At 40.9% G+C, this 27,811-nt stretch overlaps 2 protein-coding genes across 6 annotated transcripts in view; one reads left to right on the top strand and one right to left on the bottom strand.

The window, feature by feature from the left end:
* The window catches only part of kcnip4a (potassium voltage-gated channel interacting protein 4a), a 123,137-nt gene extending 120,731 nt beyond the window's left edge, over nt 1-2,406 (top strand). For all 5 annotated transcript variants that reach the window (XM_078291700.1, XM_078291703.1, XM_078291701.1 and 2 more), the window contains exons 5-8: nt 1,678-1,785; nt 1,925-2,029; nt 2,133-2,195; nt 2,279-2,406. In XM_078291700.1, the coding sequence (XP_078147826.1) occupies nt 1,678-1,785; nt 1,925-2,029; nt 2,133-2,195; nt 2,279-2,326 (324 nt within the window). In that variant the 3' untranslated portion in view covers nt 2,327-2,406. The remainder of the gene's footprint in view (nt 1-1,677; nt 1,786-1,924; nt 2,030-2,132; nt 2,196-2,278) is intronic.
* A 3,770-nt stretch (nt 2,407-6,176) lies between these two features.
* On the bottom strand, nt 6,177-27,307 carry sec24d (SEC24 homolog D, COPII coat complex component). The gene is made up of 23 exons (XM_071895336.2): nt 27,230-27,307; nt 25,822-26,028; nt 24,899-25,001; nt 24,225-24,361; nt 23,580-23,873; nt 23,285-23,406; nt 22,785-22,896; nt 22,206-22,333; nt 20,083-20,221; nt 19,785-19,900; nt 18,569-18,693; nt 16,261-16,452; nt 14,788-14,881; nt 14,030-14,146; nt 13,374-13,544; nt 12,638-12,734; nt 12,325-12,470; nt 12,007-12,145; nt 11,205-11,323; nt 10,824-11,003; nt 9,808-9,999; nt 9,401-9,490; nt 6,177-8,719 (listed from the first exon to the last, which is right to left on the bottom strand). The coding sequence occupies exons 2-23, from the start codon at nt 25,970-25,972 to the stop codon at nt 8,579-8,581; spliced, it is 3,105 nt and encodes a 1,034-aa protein (XP_071751437.1). The 5' UTR covers nt 25,973-26,028; nt 27,230-27,307; the 3' UTR covers nt 6,177-8,578.
* Nucleotides 27,308-27,811: the final 504 nt, after the last annotated feature.

Here is a 27,811-nt window from a genome sequence, read left to right as displayed (position 1 = left end):
CTAATGTCATCCAACTCCGATATGATGCATGTTCCTCCCTGACTACAGCAGCATAAAAACAGTCCTTCAGTGAAATGTAACTTTCTTGTTCTGCACATTCTGTTTTTTCATTTAACTGTTCAATGATGTTTTTTGTGAATCCAGTCTTTATTTAAAATCAGTAATGTATCCCAGTTCCCCTATCATTTTAACACTGCCCTAAAGAGTTAAACCACCTGAAAGAATTTCATCAATATGGTTTTTAGTGGAGAGTTTTAGTGTCCCACGATGGTCTAAATGCTGTTTCAGAGGCTTTTCCACCCTGCTAAGAATAATTTTTTTGGCATGAAAATTGTCAAATTTGAAGGCACAAAATATAATCTATCAGTAACTTTTGACTAAAAGTATCATTAGCAGCCTTCGAAAACCCATATCAGTTGAACTCTACTGTTGTTGCTTAAAGGAATAGTTCACCCAAAAATAAAAATTCTGTCATCATCTACTCACCCTCATGCCAGTTGAAACACAGGTGAAGTTTGTCCATATAACACACAAGGAGGTTGCCAGCACAACTCCATAGCAGCCTTCTCCAAAACAACTGAAGTCAGTGGGGACCAGTTCTTCAAAGTTCCAAAAAGAGCTATATTTACACCATAATTTAGTGCAAATCTTAACTACAGCTGATTCATTTGCAACAAATAATGGTGTATAGGTCTTTCTATTCACAGTGTGATTGTTTGGCTGTTTTTGTTTTGGAACTCTAAAGAACTGGTCCCCATTGACTTCAATTGTTTTGGAGAAGGCTGCTACGAAGTTGTGCTGGCAACCTCCCTGTGTGTTATATGGACTAACAAATTTCACCTGTGTTTCATTTGGCATGAGGGTGAGTAGATGATGACAGAATTTTCATTTTTGGGTGAACTATTCCTTTAAACAGTAAGTGGATTGCCTTTCAAAACTGTGCTAACCTGCTTGCAGAGAAGTACTGCTATATGGTCATACTCTCTCCACAGCTACTGCTATATGGTCATGTGATCTATAGCAGCCCTTGTTTTATCAATTACATTTGGGTTTTCCGTGTGAGCCCCAGTGCTACAGTATAATGCTACGAGTAATAAAATGGCCTTTTATGTCTCAAGTATTAGTGCTTGTGTTTTGGGAATTTCAACAATTTCAAATGAAATGGGCCTGGCCAGCGTTGGAAAAAGTACAAAAGTATATCAAACTTTATGTTTGCCAAGTTCGACACTTCATCCCCCCCAAGGCATTAGATAACCTGCAACCCCACTAATTTTTAATTTATCCCAAGCAAGTCTACTTGAGATTGCTATTAACATGTGGTTAATATTTATGAGGAGCATAATTTTGCTTATTAGGACAGAAAAGCTGTCATCTCTCCACACCAAGCTCTGTTCAAAAGCACTGCAATTCCCCGAGGACTGACTGAGATTATGACTTCGCTAATCATTTGATTAATGAAGTATTTTTGATTTATAATGTCAGCACTCTTGCTGCTTCATCATCTGCCTCTACTTAACGCCTGACATAATATCCTTGCGGAAATGTGGATCTATATGAATCATATGAATCACTTCATACATATAACATACTTGTTGGATAAAGGTGTTTGTCATTCTGCTTGTTTATCTGATCATTTATTGAGTTGATCTGCTCAGTGAATCTTGTTTTCCACTGCAGGATTTCGTCATGGGCCTTTCCATCCTCCTGCGAGGCACTATCCAGGAGAAGCTCAACTGGGCTTTCAACCTGTATGACATCAATAAGGATGGATATATTACTAAAGAGGTATTGACCCTAAACTCTGAAAGTGTAGAATGTCATGAGATCATCACTGAAATACCCAAATATCCACTTCAACGGACACCGTAAAAAAGTATTGGATTCATAGTGGCCGTTTTTTTTTGTTTTTTTGTGTATCTCCTAGGAAATGCTAGACATCATGAAGGCCATCTATGACATGATGGGAAAATGCACGTACCCCGTCCTCAAAGAGGAGACGCCTCGTCAGCACGTGGAAATATTCTTTCAGGCAAGTCAGCATTTATATCCCAATCTAAGTAAAACGGCTCAAATTACCTTGTTCTGTTTTTTTTATACTACTTTTTCTTCCAATCTCCCTCTGTCTCCAACAGAAGATGGATAAGAATAAGGATGGAGTGGTAACCATAGATGAGTTTATTGACTGCTGCCAAAATGTGAGTTGGATATCTTCAGTATGTGTATTTTCATGTGTATGTAAGTTTCTCAATGCATCATATGTTTTTTTTTGTGTCCACAGGATGAAAATATCATGAGATCAATGCACCTCTTTGAAAATGTAATTTAACTTGTCGGCGGACGGTGGAAGCCTTGGAAAAGACCCTCATCCTTAGCTGGGCCCGATCCCTGACTTGGACTCATACTGTGTACAGTGTGCTATGCAGACTTAACCACTTTCCACCATTGATAGAATATTGTTCATCGCAGCGGGCCACAAGTAGGAGCAGGCATTATGGTTTGAACACTCTGGAATTACTCGCCACTTGAACATTTTATCGAATAAGTTGTTGTTTCACTTGAAGAAACGACTTTTCACTCGTTAGGTGGGAATTTTATTTTTTCATAAATGGTGGAGAGAGAGAAGGTTTTTGCTGCTGGACGGCTTTATCCAGCGGCTTGGTTGAATTCTCTAAATGGGGGGGAAAAAACAGCTAAACATTAAGGTTGAGTTTCACCATCTGTCTACTGCAGACTGTGTTGACATCATCGACACGTGGAAAATAAGAGTTTCAGATCAAATTCAGTTTGGACAGTAGGTTTAAAGGTTTTAGTTTCTGATTTCTTCTATCTTTGGTTGCACCTTTGACTTGTTTTATTTATTGAAGAGTAAAATCACTGTGACTTTATACATCAAACAACATAGAATATAACCACAACATATCTCAGACAATATCACATTACATTCAAGATGCTTTTTAGTGCAAACTGGCTCACTATTCCAGAGTGTTCTTACCACAACTTAGTGAACCTTTGTGGTCTTTCCTTTGCTCTCCGAAGGAAACGTTTAGAAAAAGAAAACGTACATTGTACCATTTTTAAAATTGTATATACTATAGATAATGCTATAGATAAGAACTCTATGAGAAACTTTTCAACTTTGTTCATGTTTACTTGCCAACTAGAATGAGACAACACAAGGATTGTATTGATGTCAACTTGGACCATAATATTGATGGTTTGTCAACAGAAGCACACAGGTAGCTATATTTACCATGAGTATAAGGTTAGAAGAGGATATCTTTGTCATAAGATAAATGCTGCTTTTAATGTATTTCATTTAATCCTATATATGTATATTCCCTGTAAAGACATGATGTAAACCATCTATCAATATGTTTTCATTTGTTTTGAAGCACTATTTTGGAGTTTACACTGACTTTATTTATATGGTATTATGGTCATTGTACAAAAGGTCGTCAGTTGTACAGTATTACACACAGATTCCCCCTCGGGTGAATTTCAGGTCTTCAGATTTGTTTATGTATTTCACTGTTTTTAAGGAGAAAGGGAAACGGGGTTCGGTTGTCGATACAAATGTTGTAACTGTGTATTCTACTCATCTTTTTGGTTGTCGGTAAATATGCTTTCTGCTGTTTCCCCCCCTTTCCTCCGGCTTTGGGCTTCGGTCCAGTCCGCCTCCACCTGTTCAGCCTGACTGGTCCCTGCTGTCTGTGATTAAACCATTGATTGGCCCGAAATGTGAGCAAACACAAGGCATGCTGGGTTGAAGTCTCACTGAGCTGACTTCCCCTCTCGCTTGCTGGAAACTACTGGATCATTGAGAGTAATGTGTGGACATGATGTAAGTAAGTTACTGAGTGTTTCACTCTGTTCTGCTGCTTCAGGCTATCTAACTGTGGCTGTATTATGTATTTTTTTTTTTTTTTTTACAATGACTTGGATACTAGTAGTATCCATCAAACCAGCCAGAGACTTAACTTATTCTTGAGAATTGGTTGATATTTGGTGAATACTTATTTTGCAGCATTTGGCAGAATAATTCATCATGTTACATTCAAAGTAATAACATGTTACAATATTACTCTCTGTGGAGAGTAAAAAGTTATTTTACTTGTTTTATTACATATGAGTCACAAACACACAACTCTTGTCTCCCCCCAATCAGGCATGTTGGTCATCCATCAATTTAGTAATAAGATGTATTTTACTTAATTGTATTCCTTTCACTCATATTATTGAAGGTACCATGTGTATTTCAACAAAGAGAAACATCACACCTGCCATCTGCACTTGATTTGTGTTTGCGTACCTCACTATTGGATATGAACACTTGATTTCTGAGAGTAATTAAGCAATTTTACATTTCTTCAGCAAGTAAGATCCAACGTTCCAAAGTCAATAAGCTCTGAAAAAAGATGCGAGAATAACTATGACAGGAGTTTTTCACCTCCATCTTCCAGATCTGTGTAAATTGGCCCAGTTGGAGCTAATTATGGCCAGATAAAGACTTTGAGTGCATTAGCATATTTTATTGTCCACTAAAGGTTCTCCGGTGATTCACAACTGGTTCTTTATGGTACCAAATTGTTCTTCACAGTGCTGTAATGCTTCAGTTTAGAATCATTATTCATTCTTGTGGTTCTGTAGTGGTTACATGTAAAACTAAAACTGGTTCAACATGTTGTATCACTGTTGTCTAATTCTCAACAAAGGTTTTCCACTTAAAATTCTTGTTAAATTCTTCTTAAATTCACACTGTTGAATCTCTTCACTATGTGATGTAAATGTGTTTTTTTAGATTATTAGTAGTAAAGAAACATTTGATTCTGTGATGGCCAAAGGGCCTTTCTGTCTGTCCTAACACACAATAGAAGATAAAGATGAAAAACATTAACCAACATTTTTCTCAGCAAGTTTTTCATTGTACCGTAATCTTGACATTTTGGTAAGGTCAGAACCCTAATAAATTCATGAAATTTGAAGTTCTTCAAACTTTATAAATGTTATTACCATAACTTATAGTTACATAATGAGTTATGACAACATTGGTTAATGTCAGCTCAGAGAGAGAAAAATTTTAGCAGAACCTCCTTTATCCTCCTCTTGCTGCACATTAAATCTAACATTAGCATCACATCATGGCAGCATGAAGTGCATGTGGTGAAATTAGTTAATTTGATTGGACTGAAATCCTTCACCCTGAGATTGGACAAAACGCCTGCTCAGACAAACCAATTGTATATATCTTTGTTGTATGTTTCAGTTTGTATTCATTGATTAATTTAAAAGTTGTTTATTTTGCACCAAAAGCAGATCATATTCTGGATCAAAAAGCATTTTGTGCAGATTCACCACATGGCTCTGGCTAAAGAACAGTTATGTGGCGCCCCCTCATGGTGGGAAGTGGGTCACACCCAAATCCTTTTCACCACCAGGATCAGAAAAACATGTTGCACCTTCAAAATTTGTATTGTACACTCACAAGAAGACGTGATCAAATTTCTGTTTGCTTTTGCTGTCTACATATACTGAAGGGAAAGGGTCTATGCAAATGTTCCTTTAGGTTATAAAACAGATAAATGGATCTAAGCCCCATGTTTTTTCACCACTGAATCATCCAAAATAGAGTCTGCATATTGGATGCCCTGCAGTAGATTGTGTACAAGTGAGAGGGTGACCAGCAATCAGCATGTTGAATGTGTAAATTCTGGATAGTGCTACCTTAGATGCAGTAGGTTTGGTTTGCAAGGAACTATGTGAATTAGATAGGAGGGAGCCACGGCTCTACAGATGTATTAGGATAACAGGCCTCTCGGGGCGTTTCTGATGTACAGTTGTGTCATTGTGCATTTTAGGTTGAGTGCATTTTATAAGAGAGCAACAATAAACAGGTCAGAATGTTACGAGTCTGTGTTGAATTGTTTGATATCCAAGGTGTTTAGACACGCCAAGAAATTCAATTTTCCATATATAATTTAACAGATAACAATGCAATAACCTTAAAAGATTGAAATATTCCAACTCATTTTGAACCTGTATACTGCACACCACACATTGAAATTACACTTCAAATAATATGGGCTTTCTGGGAGGGGAATTTCCTGCACTTGTATAAGCACTGTAGGTGTCGAGGTAATGTTGGGTGTCCAGGAATAAAAAGCAAAACAATCAAGGAGTAACAAAGGTTACAGTTAAGAATTTAATTCAAAGGTTTGTATTGGGTTTGGATTAAAATGTACATGGCACACCAAGCCCATGGATTCCCACTAGTCCATTCAAAACACAGCCATAGACTTGAGCAAGTCTTTCCACGGAAGTCTTTCCAGTTACACTTAAATCGCTGCTGCCGACTCGGCACCGAAAATTGTAAGGTACTCAAATTACCTGAGATAAGTTTGCATACAAACCAAATAGATTGAAATCTGGGTCACACAGCTCTAGGACAAATACGTCTAACAACTACTATATCAACTTAAGGCAGATGGTAATATTTTGCAAACACAAAAGTTGCCCATTTCATGTATAAACACTCATTTTTTTGTAGGCCACACATGTAGAACATCATACAATGTTTATCAAATACATGAATTACATGAGCAAGAACCTCTAAAAAAGAAAAAAAACAAAAGCAAGGCATACAGTATGATGCTATAACTGTACTTCAACCTATGATTGGAATGTTTAATCTCATAGATAAATATTTTTGCAGATTATAGTCATTTCCCATTTTAGTCAACAAGCTGTTTCTGAATTTGGGCTGCTGAACATTAATTTGGCTTCCTTTTATACTAAAGGCCAGCTGACAAAATCTTATCTTCTAATCATATCTGATAATTTCGCAATGAAATGACTTTCAATTGCGCTGACTGTCAGCTGGCACCTCATTCATAAAAAATATGGCTGACTTGGACTTTGTCTTCCGCTCACCTGTAAGCTCATTTTATTAAAGACAAACCTCTGGGGTGGCAGGTCAGGGATGTTTGGATGGTATTTCTCAAAACTAATCACCTTTCCAACAAGGTCACTGTCAGACCACAAACATCTCTTGCTGATGATCTCTTGCTGTCTGATAATTTTGTTGTAAAAGTGACCCTAGTCCTGAGAAAGGCCTTCCATCTGTCCCTGATCTACCACCCTTTCAGAATTTCCCCTTTTGGCAAATCTGGACCCTCTTAGCATCATTGGCACACCATTCATCCTCCATACTCTCTCTCTCTTATAACATTTAAATATGCTAAATGTCCCCTAATCCTGTATAGGACCAATCCTGACTGTTGTAGAGAAAGAAATGTTTTACTTTTGGCAATGTTCTTCATCAGGACAGGCATGAGTCAGACCTTGTGATCTGGTCAAAGTAAAGTGACACAGTTCTGTTATTCATTTTATGTTCAGACACCAAAACAAAAGTTTTTCTGTGTCACTGCACACTGTGGACGTCAAATCTCTATCGCATACAGTCAAAAATGTTTGGGTTTTTTTGGTGCCTGTGTAAACTGAATACACTGGATCATCCTTAAGTGTAATAAGCCATACATTTTAAACCCTAGCACCAATTTTCAGTCGTGGTAACCAGAGGCTTTTATTCCAGCCTTTGTTTCTACTAGATAAGCAATTATCTGGTGCTGAGACGCGTTATTCCTAAGAATGAAAATTCACCTCACAATTTATTTTTATTACAATATTTGGGTGCCCAAGAAGACACTGTTAAATGTGAATTTAAATAGAAAATGTTCCACTAAATGAACCAAAGACTTGGTGGTGGTATGATAATATGTACAAACCCAAGGATAGTGAAATCTTCTAAATATAGTATCATTTTCTTTGAGCGAGAGAGTTTGAAATGAGTTACTGAGACTTCTGATATATCTAGTTTCTTGGGAGAAAGTCATGTTCAACGGAGGCTAGCAAGCTTCATCGAGTTTAAAAGCATAAAAGTACAACATGGCCCACAAATAACCCCTTGGTTTTTTTTTTAACCTCTTTGTCTTGTCCAATCCCCGCAAATCTACAAGGTGACATGGGAGAAATGCTTCACTCATTAGAATGCACAGTGGAGTTATGTTGTATTGCTTATACCAATGGGCCGTGTGCTTAAAGGTATTTCAGCCTCGTGGATGGATGTCATTCTACTGGCCGACTCCACAGTCCGATACGCAGCATGTCTGAACGAGAGACGCTGGGTGTGTTGCAGCAAGACTAAAATACTTTATGCACATTGTCCATTAAATCCTACTTGGAGGTTCCTCAAGCGTGCAAGGGGTTATTTGAAGATCACACCAGAGTCCCATATAACTACGTGTAATAAGGGGTGGCAAAGGCATGTTGGAAAGGCAGCTTTGGACTCTCGAGGTTGCATCTCAAAAGGCTCCCCCTGGTTCCTTGTTCCCACTTCTACCTTCGTAAAAACACGTGAAAGGAGTTTCTTTCTTTGGGCCTTCCTTGTCCTATATGCAGTCAAACGTTGTAGAATCAATGGGAGCCTGTTGAGACCGACCCTGTGAGACGTGTGCGTGGTCCACTGGATGCCCCGTGTCTCAGGAAGGGGACACTGAGGCCAGGGGTTGGGGGTCGGGTGGGGTTAAGTAAGGAGCTGCCTGATCTCCCGGTGGACGTAGCAGAGGAAGTCCATGTAGGAAGCACCACCGTAGAGACCCTTGTCCTCCACCAGGAACTGACGGAACAGCATCTCAGGCTTGTCCTTCTGCCTCACGATTTGGAGCTTAGAGGGGGCAGGGAAAAAAGATATAAAGCAAGCTATAACATCAAACCCTGCTGCCAATCCCAATGCAGTTAATAGGGATGTTATGTTTACCGATTGTGTCCCGCACACACCTTGACCTTTCAACACTTTGTATTTCAAAACAATACACCGAAACATTGTTGTGACTAATGATTCAGATTTCAAACATACCAATGTTTCAAATGTAGTCAACCAATTTCAAAGAGTTCAATAAAGATCATACCATTGGTCTTCAAGAAATGATGCTCTGCACCTTTATAAGCAGTGATAAACATTTATCTATTCATCCATTCAAATGTGAAATGAATAGTACTCTTGGGCATGTATTTTCATCAGCTGGTTTATATGGCAACATGGCAATCAAAAGATTAAGTGAGGTTAAGTAGCAGTTGGGGAACAGTGTGTATTTATTTACTAGCTCCACTAGGTGGAGGCAGAGATCAGGAAAAGCTGCTTGGCAGTTTGCTTCAGTTTGTTCCCCCTTGAAGTTACTACAAAATTAATCAATTACAGACTGCCTCATTACTGTTTTACAGCCCAAAAAATTCAAAGTGTTTGCTCTAGTCTTTTCTTAGTTTTAAAAAAAAATCTATAAAGATTTCTGGTGTATGGTATGGGGTTTTGGGAGTGTGTTACAGCAACTGGATCTAGATATCTTACCTTCATGGAGTTGGGCCTCTTTTCAAGCAGGACGTCGATGATGGAACGGATCTTCTTTGATTGGGCGTTATCCAGCTCTGGTAGAGCACACTGGAAAAAACACAATCACAATGTTGTAAGATTTGGGTTTATCAAATACAATCCACTGACACAGGTTCATCACATGTGCAGTAAGCATATATATTCATATCTAATGAAGCTGTGAATCTCAACCATGGTGTTGTCAGGTGTCACATTATTCCAAGAGAATAAATTATGTTATGGTGGTAGTTAAGGGATTTATTTCACAACACTGGACTTTCAGTTCCACACCTGTTAATATCTATACAAATTGTTATGGTTTCACCCCTTGGCGTGAAAATGAGAAACCTAAATGCTCTGAGTCAAAAGTGCTGATAAAGTCTGACCATGGGTCCTTGCAGGTGGGCGAGGGAAGGCAGGTTAAAGATGCTCTGGATGAGTTCTGGTGGGCTCGCTTGGCCCAGCCACAAGAACATGGAGTGGCCGTTCTCCAGCAGGAACATGCCAGTGTCCGCCAGCCGCTCCTCCGAGCAGCGCACTGGAGCGGGCAGCGCCTCACTGCTAACGTCCAAGTTGTGCTGGAAGAAAGGTTTTGGAAATGGAATGAGTACGGATTTATGAGAATTCCAAAAATTGCCTGAGGTGGGAGAGTTCACAAAGCATTGCAACTCGGTGTCATTAAAGGAAAAATCCACCCTCTGATTCTCTTATACTGAATCAGAGGGTGGGTCACTCAATTTGTGATGTTTTATGTGTTCCGGGGGTTATTTTGTGTTTTAATTTACTTTTTTGGTGTACCCACTTTCCCAGAATGCCTTTCAACAACCCCCAGAGAAGGGACGTGAACTTGGGCATATAAATAAAGCCAGCTAGCCTATTAGTTTGTGAACACTGGGGCCTGTCTATGATTGTGGCCGTGCCCCTTACTCAAAACACACGTCTTGTGGCTGCAGTGAATTATGGTCTATTGAGGCTACTGTCAGTGGAGAAATTGGTCTCTCTGCCTCTTCTATTATGTATTTCTCCCTGTATGGTTGTTGAATGTCGGTACAAAATAGTGAGTCTAGAAAGAATCCTTTGCTCTTTGATTCTGAGGGACTGACACCAAAACCTGACTTTTACCATTGAAAGTTTTAGATTAAAATTAAAATTATACTGAAAATTGTTCTATCAAACTTCATTGTAGCTGCGCTGGAAATATCTGGACGTGACTTCAGGTCATCTAAGTTTGGCCAGTTATCTATGGGAATAAGAAAAACACACCCAGGAATGCAAGATGCGTCACCAATGTCTGTTTTTTTAAAAGGTGTTACCAAGTTTTAGGGTGGAATTTTTCTTTAATTACACACACAAGGTAAGCACACACACATTCCCCTCTATATGTGTGAAAGTAGTGCCTCACCAGTGGGATGAGGCGTGGGTAGAGCAGCAGCTGGGTGTCCTCCACCCCCATGGCCATGACGAACAGCCTATGGTGGGCTCGGTCGTCTGTGGAGAGCTCTGTGCTGCTCACCAAGGGAGCAGATTTCATCAGGCTGTTCATGTAGACTGGGAACACCTTCATGGCATCAGGCAGGATCAGCTACAAGATGTAAGAACATAGAATGGATGTATTATTGAATCTTCACCTACACAAACACTCCAAGCCATAATCCCTAACTTATTGTGTCCCACATACTATGCAGACCATGGAGTATATACATATTTGTATCCTCATAGTGAAGCCTAAAATCGCAAAAAAAAGCTTCCACGTTGCCCAGTCCAGGACCGGTCCTGCACTGACCTGGCTGGCAGCGGAGGGGCTGGCACAGTTCTTCCTGTAACAGGCCAACATATGGGCGGTCTGGTTGACCAGGATCTCCCTCACATTCTTCAGAGGCTGGTTCAACATGGCACGGTAAGCTGAGTGGGCATGAGAAAAGGTTAATTAAAGGAGAGGAGAGGGAAGAGAGGAACGTAGGGCCCTAATTGAGAGATATGGATAAGGAGGGGAATAAAACAGAGAGGGTGGAAGATGAGAAAGTGAGTCTGGGGCACAAAGAGAGCATGAGGGAGCTGGAGAGTAGCGGGACCGATGAAAGAGAAGAGTGAGGGGAAGGCAACTGAAGGTCAGTAATTACAGAAAGAGGCTCAATGTCATCTATACTTTATGGGAGACATGTGGTCCTTATTTCCATGAGTCATTCTTCTTTTACTCATAAGCCGATGAGTACATTTAACTGAGCATGACTAGATTATCAGGTGATGCATGGGGTAAATTCAGCAAAGGTCAAACTGATGTCGCAGTACATCAGCCAGGTACGTCTGCAATATATTACACCCCCGTATAAAGAGTGCTGACTGTACAGGATGACTGCCTCTTGAAATAATGGCCTGTTTAATCATCATGGGAGAAAGAGGTTTTTTTTTCCCATATTTGGGATTACTGAAACAAAAGTTCAGAACCATTCTACAATTTAATTTTTTCATGGTTTCAGTCTAAATTGCATACAGGAAGAAGTAGTCTATGCTTTATGAGTCATTTTTTTGTTAATCCATAAGTGTGGAATAGATTTCAGTGCAGTCGAGTGTGAAATGACAGTCACCTGATTTGGCAAAGAAGTTGATGAGTGAGTCGGTCTCACAGCTCTTGTAGAGCTCCGACAACTGGGAGCTGCAGTTCAGACTGAGGTTGTGGATGCGCAGACGTCGCTGCCCGCTGATGGAGGTGTACAGCAAGGCACACTGGGAAATAGAGTGCAAAGATAAGTCATGACCAGACTCTGGGGATTTAACTCTTATCAGCTAGGAATAGACAGCTGATTTATCTTCACTTTTTCGGTCAAATAAGGCACATTTTTAAAAGGCACCCACATACCACCCACAGTAACTATGGTATATGTGTGTGTGTCAGGGGTTGGCACCTGTATGAGCGCTCCAGCCTCCTCACTGAGCGTGTCGTCATGCTTGAACTCCACGGTCACAGCCTTGTCACAATCCATGGCCGCCATCTCTACATCAGTGGTGTTGTTCATATGAATGGCTCCGAAGAAGTCTGTCGCTCTGAAGCCTGAGAGAGGACACACGCAGTAATGTGACTTCCACACGACTTATTATCAGTGTATTATCACGTGATTCTCTCAAGAATCACGTGATTTGCAGAGAGATATGTGGAAATTGAACATTGTATTCCTGGGTAATCGCACACCAAATGCGATGTCCTGTGCTATTCTGTACCTGTGCTGGTACGAACACGCATGATGGCGTCAAAACCGATGGGCTTCTCCACATCTTTCCTCAGGTCTCTCAGGAAATGCTCCCCATCTGTCTCCACCTGACCACATCAAGTACATTGAGTCAGTAACACATATATATATGCTTTAACCACCAGGGGGCAGTGTTGTCACTGATCCACTCCAGGGACACTTGGTCCCATGTTAATCCTTTTACAAGTAATCTCATCTAACATCAGCAGAGATGATGCACTCAAATGGCAAGTAAATTACAATAAATTGAATATTTAAACTACAATGAATTACATTATGTGGTTATTATGGAGCTATATAATCTTGTAGCTCTTTGTGGCAGTTCCTGTTTTGTGCTAAATGCATGCGTGTATACTGTTACCCAGAGTATTTCACTGTAGTCCTAGGCTGTACGTGATGTGTCAGTACAGTATTGCCTTACCATCTGGTGTTTTGTACTGTTTGCTGCATTTTCCCACGCCTTGTTGCACCATTCCTATGGGACAGTGCTATATTGGACTGTGAGTAATGTGCCAGCTCATTATGTGGATGGAACTAGCTGGTATTATCCCATAAATGTCCCGGTCTATATCTCTTAAATCATGAATTTTCATTGTAAGGACATCAATAAGAGCTGTAAACACAGATCGGCTGTACTTGTTGAGAAGCTTGTCACAATATCCATATACTGCATGTGTCTACTTGCAGTGTTCTGTTGAATGTTATACCTGGAAGTTGTTGTACTTGTAGACGGAGCCTCCAGTGTGCGAGGGCACGTCAGCCATGGTGGCCATGTCCAGGTACTGGCTGGGGAAGAGGAAGAGATCCACACAGCAGCCCTGGGCCACACACTCCTTAGACAGCTGCTCGTACACACCTTTCTGGGGCTGGAACAGGGTCTATGGAAAACACAGACAAATCAGCTGGGTAAGACAGCAGTCTCCTGCAATAACAGTCTCAAATTTCAAACAAAGCTTCAAGATAGAACCCTGCAATGCACTCCAGTCGTCTCACACAAACACTCTCCGCTGCAGAGTTGTAGATATTTCACTTTCAATTTAATGAATTCAAAACTAATGTTCAGTGCCCGGTTGCATAAAACCACTTAGGCTAAGGTTGCCCTTAAATTTTTATCTAAGGATGCCTTAGAAAAAAATGAGCATTAAATCCAATAATTGCCTTTATCGATGTGATATGAAAACATTTTTACAGAGAAAGATTTGCAGTTTTCAAAGTGTTAAATAAAATCCAATCCCTGTATTGACTGTAAGTGAACTGAACCCAACCCTGCACTCTGGTTTCACTCACTCTACAACTGGCTGCAGTCTATAATTGCAGTTCAGCATGTGATGGATAAGTTCGCTCGACACAAAAAGCCACTCACTTTCTCTTTCTCGGTGTTGACCAGCTTTTTGTCGTCTCTGTTCTTCAGTTTCCCAGGAGCCTCAGCGGTGGGGATGGAGGAGTGGAAGATAAAGAGCTTTCCGCTAGACTCCGCTGCCTGGAGCAGAGAGAAGGATGAGAGAGAAAAAAGATCTCAAAAAAAAATCTCAATAGCACACACAAAAATCTCACTAAGGTGTGTAGCATGTTCTTTCCTGATGTGACTCCCTCTGTTTTGTTTCTAGCTTTATAGTGAAATCATGAGGTCATGTCTTGGTCAATAGAGTGCAAAATTCAAATCGTGCAGATGATCCAAATAATGTAATGTAGTAATAATAACCTAGCACTCATCAAAACAATGTTACAAAGTGCTTTACAAGATAAAGATGTAGCAATAAACAAAAATTTGAACATGAACAGACGTGAACAAATAAATAAAGAAGATAAATAAGTCACTGACTGTGAGCTTGTGTGTATTTTTGCAAAACTGTTTCCAGTTGCAAGCTGCGTGTGAATTTTTCCTTTGCTTCACGCCAAAACATTGACCTCATATCACTGGGAAAGTTTCAGTCAGACTTCAAAGTAAACACTAACATATCAGGAGGAGGAGAAAAAAAGGAAACTTGCTGAGTCACTGAGTTGACAGGTTGAATGACTTAACAAGTCAATGCCAAAGTTGGCAAAGGCAATCCATCTCAAAGCCGTTGACACATGAAAACATTCTGTTTTATGTGCTGTGGGATGGAGAACAGTAATAACCTTAAGAGCCTCCACTCCGGCCTGGATGACAGGAACAAAGACCGTCTCACTCTCGTTGGTGTCTGCAAACATGTCAGGGATCTGGTCCAGGAGGCTGGAGAGGAGAGGGACAGGGTTATGGCTGGGTCACCATGTCACACGGCCAGCAGACTGGCAGTATCTGTGTTGATGCCCCACAGATGTGTCCCATTTCCCTCACTGCCTTGTTGAATGCCTTCACATGGCCATGTTTGGTTGAAATGTATCCGGGTAAAACCCAAAGAGTGCATTATTGTTTCAGTATTCTTGTCTTTCTCGTGCAGAATTTTTGTAGCAAGTGCTTGGCCATGGAAGAGGGTGAAATATGGTACATTTATTGATATTATTTGATATATTTCAAATCCATGTTCACATATTGTATGTTTCAGTGATGAAGCAACTGTGACATGATAAATAACATACATACATATAGCGTTGTAGCACAGTATCTCATAGTGTAGTACAGTATATCATGGCATGTCATAATATTGGCTAGTATGTTACATTAATCTGTGGCATGATGAGAATAGGATAGAATCAGCAACTAGCCACAGGCTATATCTTCAAGCTGTGTTTTGAAATCCAGCATATTCAGCGCATACTGAGAGATTTCAGACAAGCTAAGCAGGTTCCTCAGGCTCTGAGGAATACACTTTTACACAATGCCTTGGAGAATTGTGTGTCCAATCCTCAATAGTAAACCCAATGTGTAGTTTTGAGAGCCAGCAACCAAAGGAAGGACAGAAAAGCTCTCTGGGAGGAAGTTCAGACGCAATAAGGCTCATTCCCCCCAGAGTGTGTGTTCTCTCTAAGTTAAGTCTATTTATTTATAGTGTCTGTGTCAATGTAACTGCCTATGGGAGAGCCTGTCTGATGATGACAGAGCGCCACATCATCATAAGGGATTATGCCAAAAAGGATGAACATGTAATATGTGAAACAAATAATATGTGAAGTCTGCCATGGATTGAAAGAACTTAAACTAGGCTAGAAAGGCTGGAATGAACTAATGAGGTGATGATCCATCTGCAACTATCTAGCTAGATAAGCTTGTGTAAATCAGTGGTCATTTTTTCCATAAAAATCTCCCCAGAAGCACCCCTTAACATTCTTACAATATTCCTGACATTTATTAGCTTGATGGAAAATAATGAGACAGTTTGAGGCAAACAAGATTTAGAGCCTTTTCTTTGGCAAAAGGTCAGAAAGAGCTGTCAATAAGCACTTCATTAATATTAAATTGCAGCAATGTGGACTGTACTGTAGCCTGCCAATTTAAGCTGTGTCCAGCCAAAATTCAATAAATTGATTTTTGTATAGCTGGATCCCAGAGATCCCAGATAATGCTTTGGTGAGCTTGAGGGATAACATGCCAGGTTGCTTCTCCCCATACTGTACAACTGGGAATCTCAGAATAACAATACTTCCCCAAATCAACGATCGACTGGATCTTACTTGTAGATAACGGCCCTCGAGTCCTGGTAGTTGACAAGGAAGCCATCGAGCAGCGGGACAAACATCTCGGCCGTGTCTGAAACCACCATCATCTGGGGCTGGGCCAAGGCGCTCTTCACGTTGTAGAAGTGGAGGATCTTGTTGTAGGTGACAAAGCCGACCTTTACCGCTGAGCTCTCCGCACCCTCCTCTCTGGGGAACGGTAGAGAAGAAGCATCTGTAAGTTCCACGATGTAGCTGGCAATTCAGTTTAAATGCGATTTCACTGTTGCATGCATGCAGCGCTTTCTACAACAGAGGATGATAAATATTATGGCACGCGAGCAGCGATGTCAAAGTTCTGTTTGTGCCAGCTGCCATGTTTACAAGACTCCACTGTCCAGCAGCCCTGAAGTCATAGCTGAGGCCCTACTGCATGCCTGCGTTCGGGACCTTTTGTATATTTGCACTACCAAGATAACTTCCCCGTTCTATAAATCACTGAAACATGGCAGCTGATATTTAGAAACATTCAGAGACTAAATCTGGCTCTTTTCTAGCGCAAAAGAAAACAGAAGAGGGGAATCTGGTTTAACTTTGGGATGGGCATCACTTCCAAGCACTATTTCACCAATTAAAAGGGCCATTACCCAGCCATGTCTAACGGGCAAGCATAAACATCCATCTAGGAGTGTAATAACATCCAATATGGAATAGTTTATAGAGTGTGTGTGTGTGTGTGTGTGTGTCTGAAGTGGGGATGAGAGAAAGGAGGAAGGAAGTAACTGTTGGAGATTAAAGAGATCCAACTAAATATTGGTTGGTGCAGCAAACAATAACACCCATTTCTGCTGAGTATTATGACTGCTATCTTTAGATTTTTTTTCTCTTTCTTTTTCTCTCACTCCCACACTCAGTGTTTATGGCTGACAGAAGTTTGATCTATTAAGGCCAAAAAAAAAAAGACGAAAGGAAGTGAGCAACCCTGACATTTACCAGAGCGCTCTGAATTGGGCTGTGGAACTGGTAGCTAGGTTGAACCAAAACCGTACATCAAAACCCTTTGCCATCATGACAATCATTTAAAAGCATTCCTTACTGACACTGCTAACTGGAGTTTGTAGGTCTCTCTTCCTAAATCATACAGACGCAGTAAGGAATATGTAATGTGGCTTAAATCAGATGGCCTTTGAAGTAAATGTGCCACTGGTCAACTGTGAGCCCAAAGGAAGGCTCTTCTGTGAATATTATTCACAGGTACTGCTACAAATAACAGATGGGGAATGGAGGAGTTTGTATTGCTCATTCTCATACCAGGCAGAAGTGCTGAAAAATGGCTGTGATGATAAAGAAAATGCCACTGCGAGAAGTAGTCCACATCTGTTTTTACTTTCTCTGAGCCCTTGCTTTTCCTTGAGTGAGTTCAACATGTATTTGACAAATACTGCAGCACTGCTTGAACCATGTTAAAGTAGAGCGTGTCCAACGTGTTTTCAATTTAGTACCCCAAAAAGAAAGAGCAAGGAGGAAAAGACAGATTTAAAACACAAGTGGGGGAGGGCGGGGGGGCTTATTTGGAGTGCACTACAACTAAGTGTTTGAGGAATGATGTAATGGCTGCAGACAAATATGGACATATTGCTGCTGGTGCTGAAGACACGGAGAGGAGAAAAGAAAGTTTCCAAGTTATTTCAGGAGTGTCCAGGTGAAGTATATTATCCAGTCCTCCATGATAAATCAAAAACTCACTTCTGGACTGGCTACCACAGAACCAGAGCCATCTGTACCACGGAGCTTTTTGTTTTGTTTGTTCTGGATGCCTTTCAGGGATGGGAGTCTGCACTATAATATTTTCCGTTTTCGGCAGCCTTGGCACCCTCCTTGCCCGATACCCACCCCCTGCAAACCTTCGAGCAAGAATTTTCAACCGATGAGATACTTGAATACTTGGCTTAAAGTTTTTTCCCCTCTAAGCTTAAGACATGTGGGAACTCCATATTTGGCAAGGCATATATGGCAGCTTTTTAACAGTATTCAGTTACATTTTAAGCAGATTCTGCCACTCTGCAACCTGGATAAACCACCCAGGTTTACCTGTGTCCAGTATTGCAAGTGACGGGGTGTTGACAACAACCATCTTCATAGATCTAATGTGGGCTCAGAGTTTTGTAGGAGTTTCTGTTAGTGGACACTAAGCTCTTGTCATTTTAAGTCAATGCAAGTTGGTATAGAGGATACATAACACCTAGCAGATGGAGTGTACTTGTGCCAGTTATGCATCTTTTAGTCCTAACTGTATGTGTGTGTTTTTCTGGTTGTGTGTGTGTACCTGGGCAGCTTGTCCAGCAGAGTCTTCAGCTCGTCACAGATTAGTTTGACCAGTCCACTTTTGATGTTGGAGTAGGACACGTCAATCATAAAGATGTAGGCAGGAGGATTCGGAGTCTTGTTGTTCTGTGGGAAAGGCAGCAGGTGGAAAGCATTCAGTGCTCTGTTTTTAATATCTTTCAAGGTTGAGATGGCTTGGTAGGCTTACAGCATAAAAATACCTCATTTCAAGATAAAATGAGAATATTACAAAAAGAAAAACTGAGTAAATTGACAAAGTAAAGTTGATCCTGCATACATTGGTCAAGAGTGAGCAACATAATTATTTCTCTCTTCCTCTTTGAACTCTTTTATCCCCTAATCTGTGAAATCTAAGCGTAACAACACAGGGCCCCAACTTGGGGTCAACCAACCTACCTTCAGTTTCTGCACTTCCTTCTCAAATACCTATGGTGTCTCCATTTTGGCTTGTTTATAATTTGGTGTAGTTGTGAGGAGACCGTTTGTAACGGCTATACATTCCTAAGAAATGGAGGGCAATAGCGATGGAGTCAGTGGGGGGGGGGGGGGGGGGGGGGGGGTCAATGAGACATTGTTATGTTTCCACGGTTACAGCCCATGACAAGGGACTCACCTTGCAGGCTTTTGTTTAATATCTGGCCTGCAGAGGCTGTTTCCAAGTATTAATAAACAGAGCACAAGTAGGCCAAGGGAGTGAGTCACTGCTTTGCCAGCTTGCTCTTACCCTACAGTGTTGTCCCCAACAAAAACCACAGCCTCCATGGGGACACAGATTGGCATCGTCGTCTTTTCGGTGGTTTCGACAGAACTGAGCTAAATGCTTTCTGGCCTGCGTTCAGCTGCAATCTAATCATCTGGTGCTGAATAAAATGCAAGGTGCCTGCCAAAAGGTGAGCACCTCTCCTCGATAGCTGCCAAGTGAGGGGATCTGAGAGCCCCTTCAGGAAAATCACTAATGTAATGCTGTAGATGCTAATCACTTTTATCCTTGCTCCATATTTGTCCATGGCGTGACAGACTCCAGTGGGGACTATCTATTTCAATTGACAAAAGTCTTTCATGACACTCTTGGTGCCAGATTCTCCAAGCATAAACTCTGCTTGGAAGCTGCTTGTCTCCATCGATCAATTGAGTCCACTGTGCATCATGTGTATTGACTGGCAATCAACAACAGTTCTGTAGAAGCTGTCTTATACCTTGCAGTAATCCATCGTGGCTGAGAACTCATAGGATCCCAGGGACAGCTCAGGCCTCTCATAGAAGTCCACCCTCCGGCCCATGTGGTCAAGATGTTGGAAATAGAAGACTGGCACTGGGGTAAGACACAGAGAAACATTTTAATATAGAAGTACAACTCTTCGCATTTATAAATTGTTTGCCAGTTGTCCACTGGTGGCATTTGGTATCATGTCCACTTGTTCTTCAGTTCAGTTCATTTTTTGCTGCCTGCTAAAATATTCAGGCCATGACAGCTTCTCTTGCATACTGCTGTACCTTCATTGACACAGTTGCAGAAACCACACTGGTAGCGGCGACCACCGTCAATGAACTGCATGTAGGGACACATGTAGGCCTTGCAGCGATTGCAGCGGATGGGGCCCGTCTCACCGTGGTTTACAACATATAGAGGAGTCTGGGCAGGGGTAAACACAAAAGAGAACATTAGAGTCAAGTTTTCAACAGCTGCTCCCAAATCAATTCAGGCCCTTGTATTTCGAAAAGATCTCACCTAACTGTTTCTAACAAGGCAATGGTTTATTATAACTGTTTTCTAGTCTTAGTAGTCTTTAGATTTAAGCTAAAGACTGCAAATTATTCTGTCTGAAGTGAAAAAAGAAACAGCTCAGGGTTTACATGAAGACGGAAAGCACACCTAACACAACATGCAAATCAAAGGTTGAATTTACAATAGTTCCCATATTTTCAGTGATGCAATAACTTACTTGTACCTACATCAATGATGATGTGTCCATCATATTCATCAATATCCATAACAGGTACAATAGCACATATGTCCACATAAACACTGCTGTCTCTTAAGCAATAATAATTCCATAACACAATAACCATATGCTTTGCACATTCATATACAGAACATTCATCCATGGTGGAATGTAAATGCTACGCTTCTCCTTTGTTTAATATAGCATGGAACAGTTTTTCACACTAAGTGGTGATTATGTAGACCCACAGATGTTGGAGACTGACTTAACGCTATCTAGACAAGACACAGGACATGTAGCAAACAAAATGAAGCAAACAAAATATTACAAACATTTGCACTCTCTGTACATAGTTTGTTATCCATTCAAATGAACTCATCTACCACAAAACACATGCAGACAAGGCAGCCAAGCAGCTTTATTATTAGACCAGTTCATCTAAGGGAGACTTCAGTGTTTACAATATCCAAAAAACGTTTACCCAATGCAGTGAACCCAATCTGTCAAATGATAAAACAACACATATAACATCCTAGCACAACAGCATGCTCTCTTGCAGAGCATTTTGGCATTGACTAAGAGGTTTTACTATTATGGTATCGTATTGGTGGGAAAACGCTCCACGTTGCAGGCGCTGGATGAAAACAAATCGGAGAATTCAATACACTTAAGTTTGAGTCTTTTTGTATAAACTCCTTTCATCTGCAACGGTCCCTGTGGATCTGACATTAGCTAATTAGCCCAAAGCGAGATGGAGAGAAAGCTAACATTGCCTAAAAAGGCCTATTGGCGCCTAGGACAAGGAGAGTGGAGGGGGAGAATATCTAAGGCAAGATTCTTGGACCACACAGGATCCAAAAGGAGGTCACCCACAGGACAATGAAACTTTTACAGTACTTGGATTGATGTTATGTAAAGGAGAGATGTCTATCCAAGGAGAACTAATGCTTTTTTACTCTCAAGCATGCCTTTCATTTAGGCCCCTTACTATACTATGGTATCCCAGCTTAGCTTTCAATTTAAACACTTTTTTAAATAAGAGAAGCAACTGTAAAATGTTCCCCTCTCTATCCTACAGGCAACTGCCCAAAATAAAAGAATTATCAACATAAGCATCTTAATAAGGCACTGGGCTACTCACCAACTGCCAGAACTGCAGCTGCAGCGCACCTTGATATAGATTTTACAAATATCTGAAACTAAATTGGAAGGATAGAATACCATTCCTCCATAAGAAATGCAATGATTCTATGTTCCAGCAGTATATGAACCCATAATCTCCCATAAGTGTTCAAATAAGGTTAGGATGTGAAAATTGAGATGGCAAAGGCATGTGGTTTACAAAATGTCAGAAACACATAGTGACCACTCCCAGGACAGACATGTTTTGGTGTGGGAAGAATGTGACTGTGCATTTACCTTGCCTGGAAATAGTTTGAATTAACTTAAAGCATGTCAGGATGCACTCGATACCACAGCTGAGCTTCCAGGAATCTATTCACCGTATCCTTCTTTTACTTTTTCTTTTTTCTTTTTTTTCTTGTATTTTAGCAGGTGCCTATATATTTTCTGGGGGTTTTCCAGAGCAATTAATTGGAATCTCCTATGTTTTGAACTTGCCAATGTTTAGTTGGGGAAATTAGTTGTATGTTATACGTAACAACCCTGACTTACCTCATTCTTTGGCAAACTGGCAAAGGGTTTAATGATGGTAGCCAGGGGCACTTGGCACTGTTTGGCCAGATCAGCGGTGCAGGGTAAGGAGTAGGTGGTGCAGCGCATGAACCTGGGACTGGCATTGCCTGGGATTAGAAGCACAAGGAAGAGTAGATGACTTCAGTGTTGTAACAGATAATATTTCCAATATTGCTCTCTTAGAAATAAGTGGGCACTGTAGCTCTACTTGTTCCTGTGTAAATGTTAATATCACCATTAAATATTAATTCTTTCATTAATTTGTGATTATTAGAAGTAGTCTACAGTAATAATCCTTAAGGAAATGTCTACCATTTGAGCAAAAGCCCATGGAAATGATTCAAGTTTATGTCGCACAGCTTAAACAAGAACAAAGGCTGTATAGGTATATAGAAATTAAAGCTGTTTAACAAATGTTTTAATCTTCTTTACAAGGAAAACTTATACCGATACAGTTTTAATGGAAATGAATGGAAGTTCACCTCACCTGCAGCTGCTGCTGAAAAGTATTTGCTACAAACATTTTGTGCATGAAGGGAAGTTGTTATCATAGGTTACCTTGGTCCTGTACTGTGAAGTCGGTGGTGACCAGAGGTGGAACCTGGCCTCTGAGGTTTGTGGTGTAGAGCTGTCCTCCTCGTTTTGCTTGGTCATCCTCAATGACTTGGGTCTAAAACAGAAGAGAGAGTTAAATGTATGCCTTACAGTAAACACTGATTTCCTCAGAGTTGTTAGGTAGATATCAGGTTTTCAGAAGTGATCCTGCATTGATAGAGACAGATTGACTACATGGAAAACAAATATGCAGTGTTCATCATGCTATTGTTTACTTTTTGCTTGATTTTATTCATGCATGTGTAGCACAAATTAACATCACTGACAACCAAACACTAACCCTTTTTTGGAATCCCAGATTTTTTCCAGTAAAGTACATGCCTTTGTCAAAGAACTTGGGGGGGATTAAGCTACTTTTTTCAGGACAGAAAATGTAGAATGACATATGTGGTATGTTGGTATGTGAAGGTATGCAGTCCCAGGAAGATTAGTCGACTACTCACTATGCTGGGAATAGAGTCAGGGTCCAGTTTCTTCTGAGGTGGACCAGCCATCTGGGCTGCTGCTCCAGGGAAGGCCCCGGGGAAGCCTGGTTGGGGCCCAGCCATCTGGCCCCCAAACTGACCTGGACAGAAAGCAGAAAGTATTGGCAGTTATTGGCTAATTATTAGCTATGGTGTAAAGTTCTATATTTGTGTAGAACTCTGTTTTGTTGACTGAAACCTATCCAGCAGTACAGAGGGTTTAGGGTTTACATGGTGAGGGTTCAAATTATTTTGGGTTACAGCGTCACGTTACCTGGAGGCTGAGGGTAACCTGGTGGACCGGCAGCTCCAGGGCCAGGCTGCTGGAAACCCCCAGCGCCTGGAGGAGGCGGCCCAGGGAAGGGTCTGCCCATGCCTGCCATTGGGGGGCCTGCCATTGCCATGCTTGCTGGGGGTGACTGTGGTGGAGACATCTGGGGGGGCATGTGGGGTGACTGGGGGCCTGGAGGCATCTGTGGCTGGCCCATGGCTGGGGGAGGCGGCGCCTGGAAAGGCTGCTGGGCTGCAGGGCTAGTTGGGGGAGGAGGGCTCTGCATGGGTCCTGGGGCTACACATTTCGGAAAGGGGAAGCAATACATTAATCATGGCTCTGTTTAGTTTTTACTGTCATTTTTTGTCAAATGACACCAGGGGCAAAGGATACCATTTTAGTCCTTGAGACACCAGCTGTACGGCCAGTCAATGGCATCCATTGACAGATGATTGTTAATTAAGTAGAAAAGACTGCCAGCAGTACTTCATTAAGCAGTAAAGGCATCCACATAAATTGTAACTCATCTCATCTACGAAAACATTATCAGTAAGGCTGACTACTTGACTGCACTATGTTTGCTGTTACGTATCCCACACCCTGCTGTAAGCCTGATTGCACATATAAATCAGTGATTAGCAAACTTACCATAGTTGCCCAAGTTCATAGCACTCATCTGATTGGTGAGCTGCTGTGCTGGAGGCGGGGCCTGAGAGGCCATATTGTGGTATGGGGCCTGTGGAGGTTGTCCATAGGCAGCAGAGGCAGCTGGGGGAGCTGGGTACCTGAGGGGTGAAACAACAGCTAGTAACACAGGTACTATGTAGTCTCATGCTGCCATAGTGCAAAATACTCAGAGTTGCTTTTACCAGCCAGCATTGGATTAGACCTTAATTTTTCTCTGTTGCCTCTAATGCTAGCTCATTCACAGCCAGTAATTAAGACAATGACTCAGTTTAACAGTAAGGAGACACAAATTCCAGTGGTTTCCCATGGTATGTTGTTTGTGAAGCTTTGTAGGCTATAGTTTTCTTTATGCAGCCTAACAAAGTGGAACATTATCCATATAATAAAATGCATTTTTACTCTGTTTACAATACTAGGGAATGTCATTTCAACCACACTACTTGCATGGCACATTCATAACCTCCTTGCTTGTTGATTGATTTTAGAGAAAATTGTTCTGTCAGGCTAACCAGTTGCTGTGGAGTTGTTAAAAAAAACACTGTGAAAACGCACACCAGTACTGGTGAGGTACCGTCTAACGAGAGCAGAATACTTAAAATTGAAGTCTCCACTCATTTTTGAGTGGAGATTGTTACCTTTGTGGATGAGCTCCATTCTGCTGGGCATTTGGATTGTAATGACTGGACACTGGTGGTGGAGGCATACCAGGGGCAGACGACACTGGTGATTTCATCATACCTACAACAAGTAATAGATGTATATTTGTGTGGTCCTCACTGTATCAGAGGTAAAGCTAATCTGGATCCACACCTGTAGTCCATTCAGATATACTGAAGCTTGTCAGAGCATCTTACAGGCCCATGTGATGAATTATTGGGTGATACCTTAAGTATATAGCTATTGAAGCAGTATATTAAGCCCAAGTGGAATATTACAACAATGATAGTAGGACTTTAATTAGCTTTACAACAACTAATGATGCCAATAATCATGACAACTATGTTTAGAATATAAGACAGTCAATTGAATCAGCCTGTTGAATTTATTGTAGGTCTCCATCACCTCTGGTGGTGGTACCTAATGTGTTGCTATTCCAGTTGGTAAGAACGTTATTCATTTAAAGGTCAGGAATCTAAATTGCCTCTTAAAAAATAAAAACATAATGAACAAAATATGCACAGATATCTGAAAAGAAATATATCTTATTAAATGTATGTGATTGTTCCTTGCTGAAATACACAAATAACTTTCATCTGCAAACTAAGAAATGTTACATGCAAATTTTCATAGTCTGCAAAACAGTTAAGGCACTGTATTTCAATGTAGTTCAATCATCCCAAAATGTCACTAGCCCAAACATCCTCTATGTGTGAGAGCTTGAGATTCGGTATGTTCTACTGTATCTGAGGAGAAAGAGAGCTAATCGCAACCATTCAAGAATGAATGAGTTGCAATGTACACCTTCAGGTGGCAAGACCGGACCTGTCAAATGCAAAGCTAAAAATGTCCGTACATGTTATTTGGGAGAAAACCAAACACAAGACTGAAAGTATCTTACCTGTCGGCGGAGCAGAGAATGCCTGTGGCGGTCCCCCATAGTGCCCATAGAGGGGCTGTGTGGGGCCAGATCCAAATCCAGCTTGGTAGCCCCCCATCCCCGGCTGGGCCTGGGAGAAGGGCGGTGCAGCAACATAACCCTGTTGACTCATTTTGTTGGGATGGCTTTTACAGTCTTCTCATGCCAAGGTGAGTGAGTTCTGACAACCTGTGAAGTTGAAAAGGTACAATGTAAAGGTACTTTACTGTTTCTATTGCATTTTGACAAAGGGCAAGAATAGAAGAAGAAAATATTAATATTGTTATTTTTCTTAAGGTAGCCTACTGATGAATCCTCTGTAGTGAGGAGGAAAACGCCTAGAGATTATTGAGTGGACAATTTTCAGCAGCTGACATTTATTCCTTTCACAAATCTGCTATGTTTACAAGATCACACCACCAACAACTGATATTTGACCTCAAGAAAACACCAACACTCATGTGTAACATGGACCTTTGACATTGCTTTATTGAGAGATAAGGCAGGCCTGTCAGTGATAACAATATATTCAAGTGACTCTACACGTATGTGTTTCTATTTGCTACCAGTAATACACACTGTGTATTCATTGGCCATCTAATTAAGTGATATACCATTTCATTCGCTTTGCACCCACAGATAGACATTATTTCTGACAATGTAAATAAACACGTAGGCCTGGAATTGAGGCCATTTAAAAAAAACTTGTAGGCAACTGCATCTTTTCACGTAAGGCCTATAGATTTACAGGCTATATGAGTTTTGCTGTTAGCTGAAACGGAGTAAATAATGAGTTATGGATACATTCAAGGGCCTATCGACCTTTGCAACTGTCAAACCTTCTTGGGCAAGTTGCTGAACTTCAGCACAGCTGGGCCAACAAAGGTAACAGCTGCGTATTGACATCTCCTTTTTCGAAATATGAAGGCCTGCTATTACTACATAATAAATAAATTCAACATAGCCTATTTTATCAAGACAAAAAAAAATCTCAACAGAAATAGTCATGACTCACTGCTCAGTGCAATCTACCACTGCCCAGAATTGCCACGTCGAAGACCGTTATGATGGCTAAAAATCTAAGCATCCCTGCTTTTCTTGGGGTCACAGCTATCCAGCCTTACGGACAAACGTGTTATTCTTATTGCAGTACAACAGTCTAGCTATATCTTATCGAAAGAGTGCAATATCACAGCACCTTGTTTGTTAGGCGTTATAAAAACATACATAACATCTTATGAACACGGAAATTGCTACAAAGTTTTCCCTTGCAGCAGCAGCATATTCCATTCACAGCTAACTACCGTCAAATAAGCGATTCAGTGAGGTAGCCATTAGACATTTTTCCATGCTAGCTATTGAGTTTTCCTTGCCGAATTGGTTTATTTACCTGAATTGTGGTCAGTATCAGCCGAGTCCTCTTGAATGTATTGCCGATAGTGAAAGCAGAGTGCCACGTCAAACTCCACCACAGCACCGGTCTCTACGTTACGCACTGTAATTCACCACTGTCAATTACTACAGAATAAAACATACAACTTCCGGTATCATTTTTCAAAATAAAACTGTTGCTGACGAACATGTTTTGCAACGTTTTTGAACGATATAAAGTACCGAAGTGACACTGAAGAACGTTTCTAAGCAGCCTAACAATCTGTCAAAGTCATATGTTTTCAAAAAATGTCTTTTTCACAGCAAAAATAAAACGAGGTTGTTGTTCTGTACACCCCAATATTTGTTGTCAAATGTTTCAATTTTACACTTTTATTTTGAAGACTAAACGGCTTAACTTTCGGTTTTAGTCCGTCTATTTTTGACTAACTTGACGTAGCTGTGTACTTTGTCGGGGGCTGTACGCATGCGTGAACCAGTCGGAACCCCTACACGTCAGCACAGGGAATGTGCGTCCATGGCATAGCATTAGAGGCTCTTGTAAATATGTATTCAGTGTTATACTGTCATGTTAGGCGCT

The sequence above is a fragment of the Centroberyx gerrardi genome, chromosome 23, assembly GCF_048128805.1.
Source record: "Centroberyx gerrardi isolate f3 chromosome 23, fCenGer3.hap1.cur.20231027, whole genome shotgun sequence".
NCBI classification, from domain to species: domain Eukaryota; kingdom Metazoa; phylum Chordata; class Actinopteri; order Beryciformes; family Berycidae; genus Centroberyx; species Centroberyx gerrardi.
Note: the sequence above shows the minus strand (reverse complement) of the source record. Positions and strands in the feature narration are given on the sequence as shown.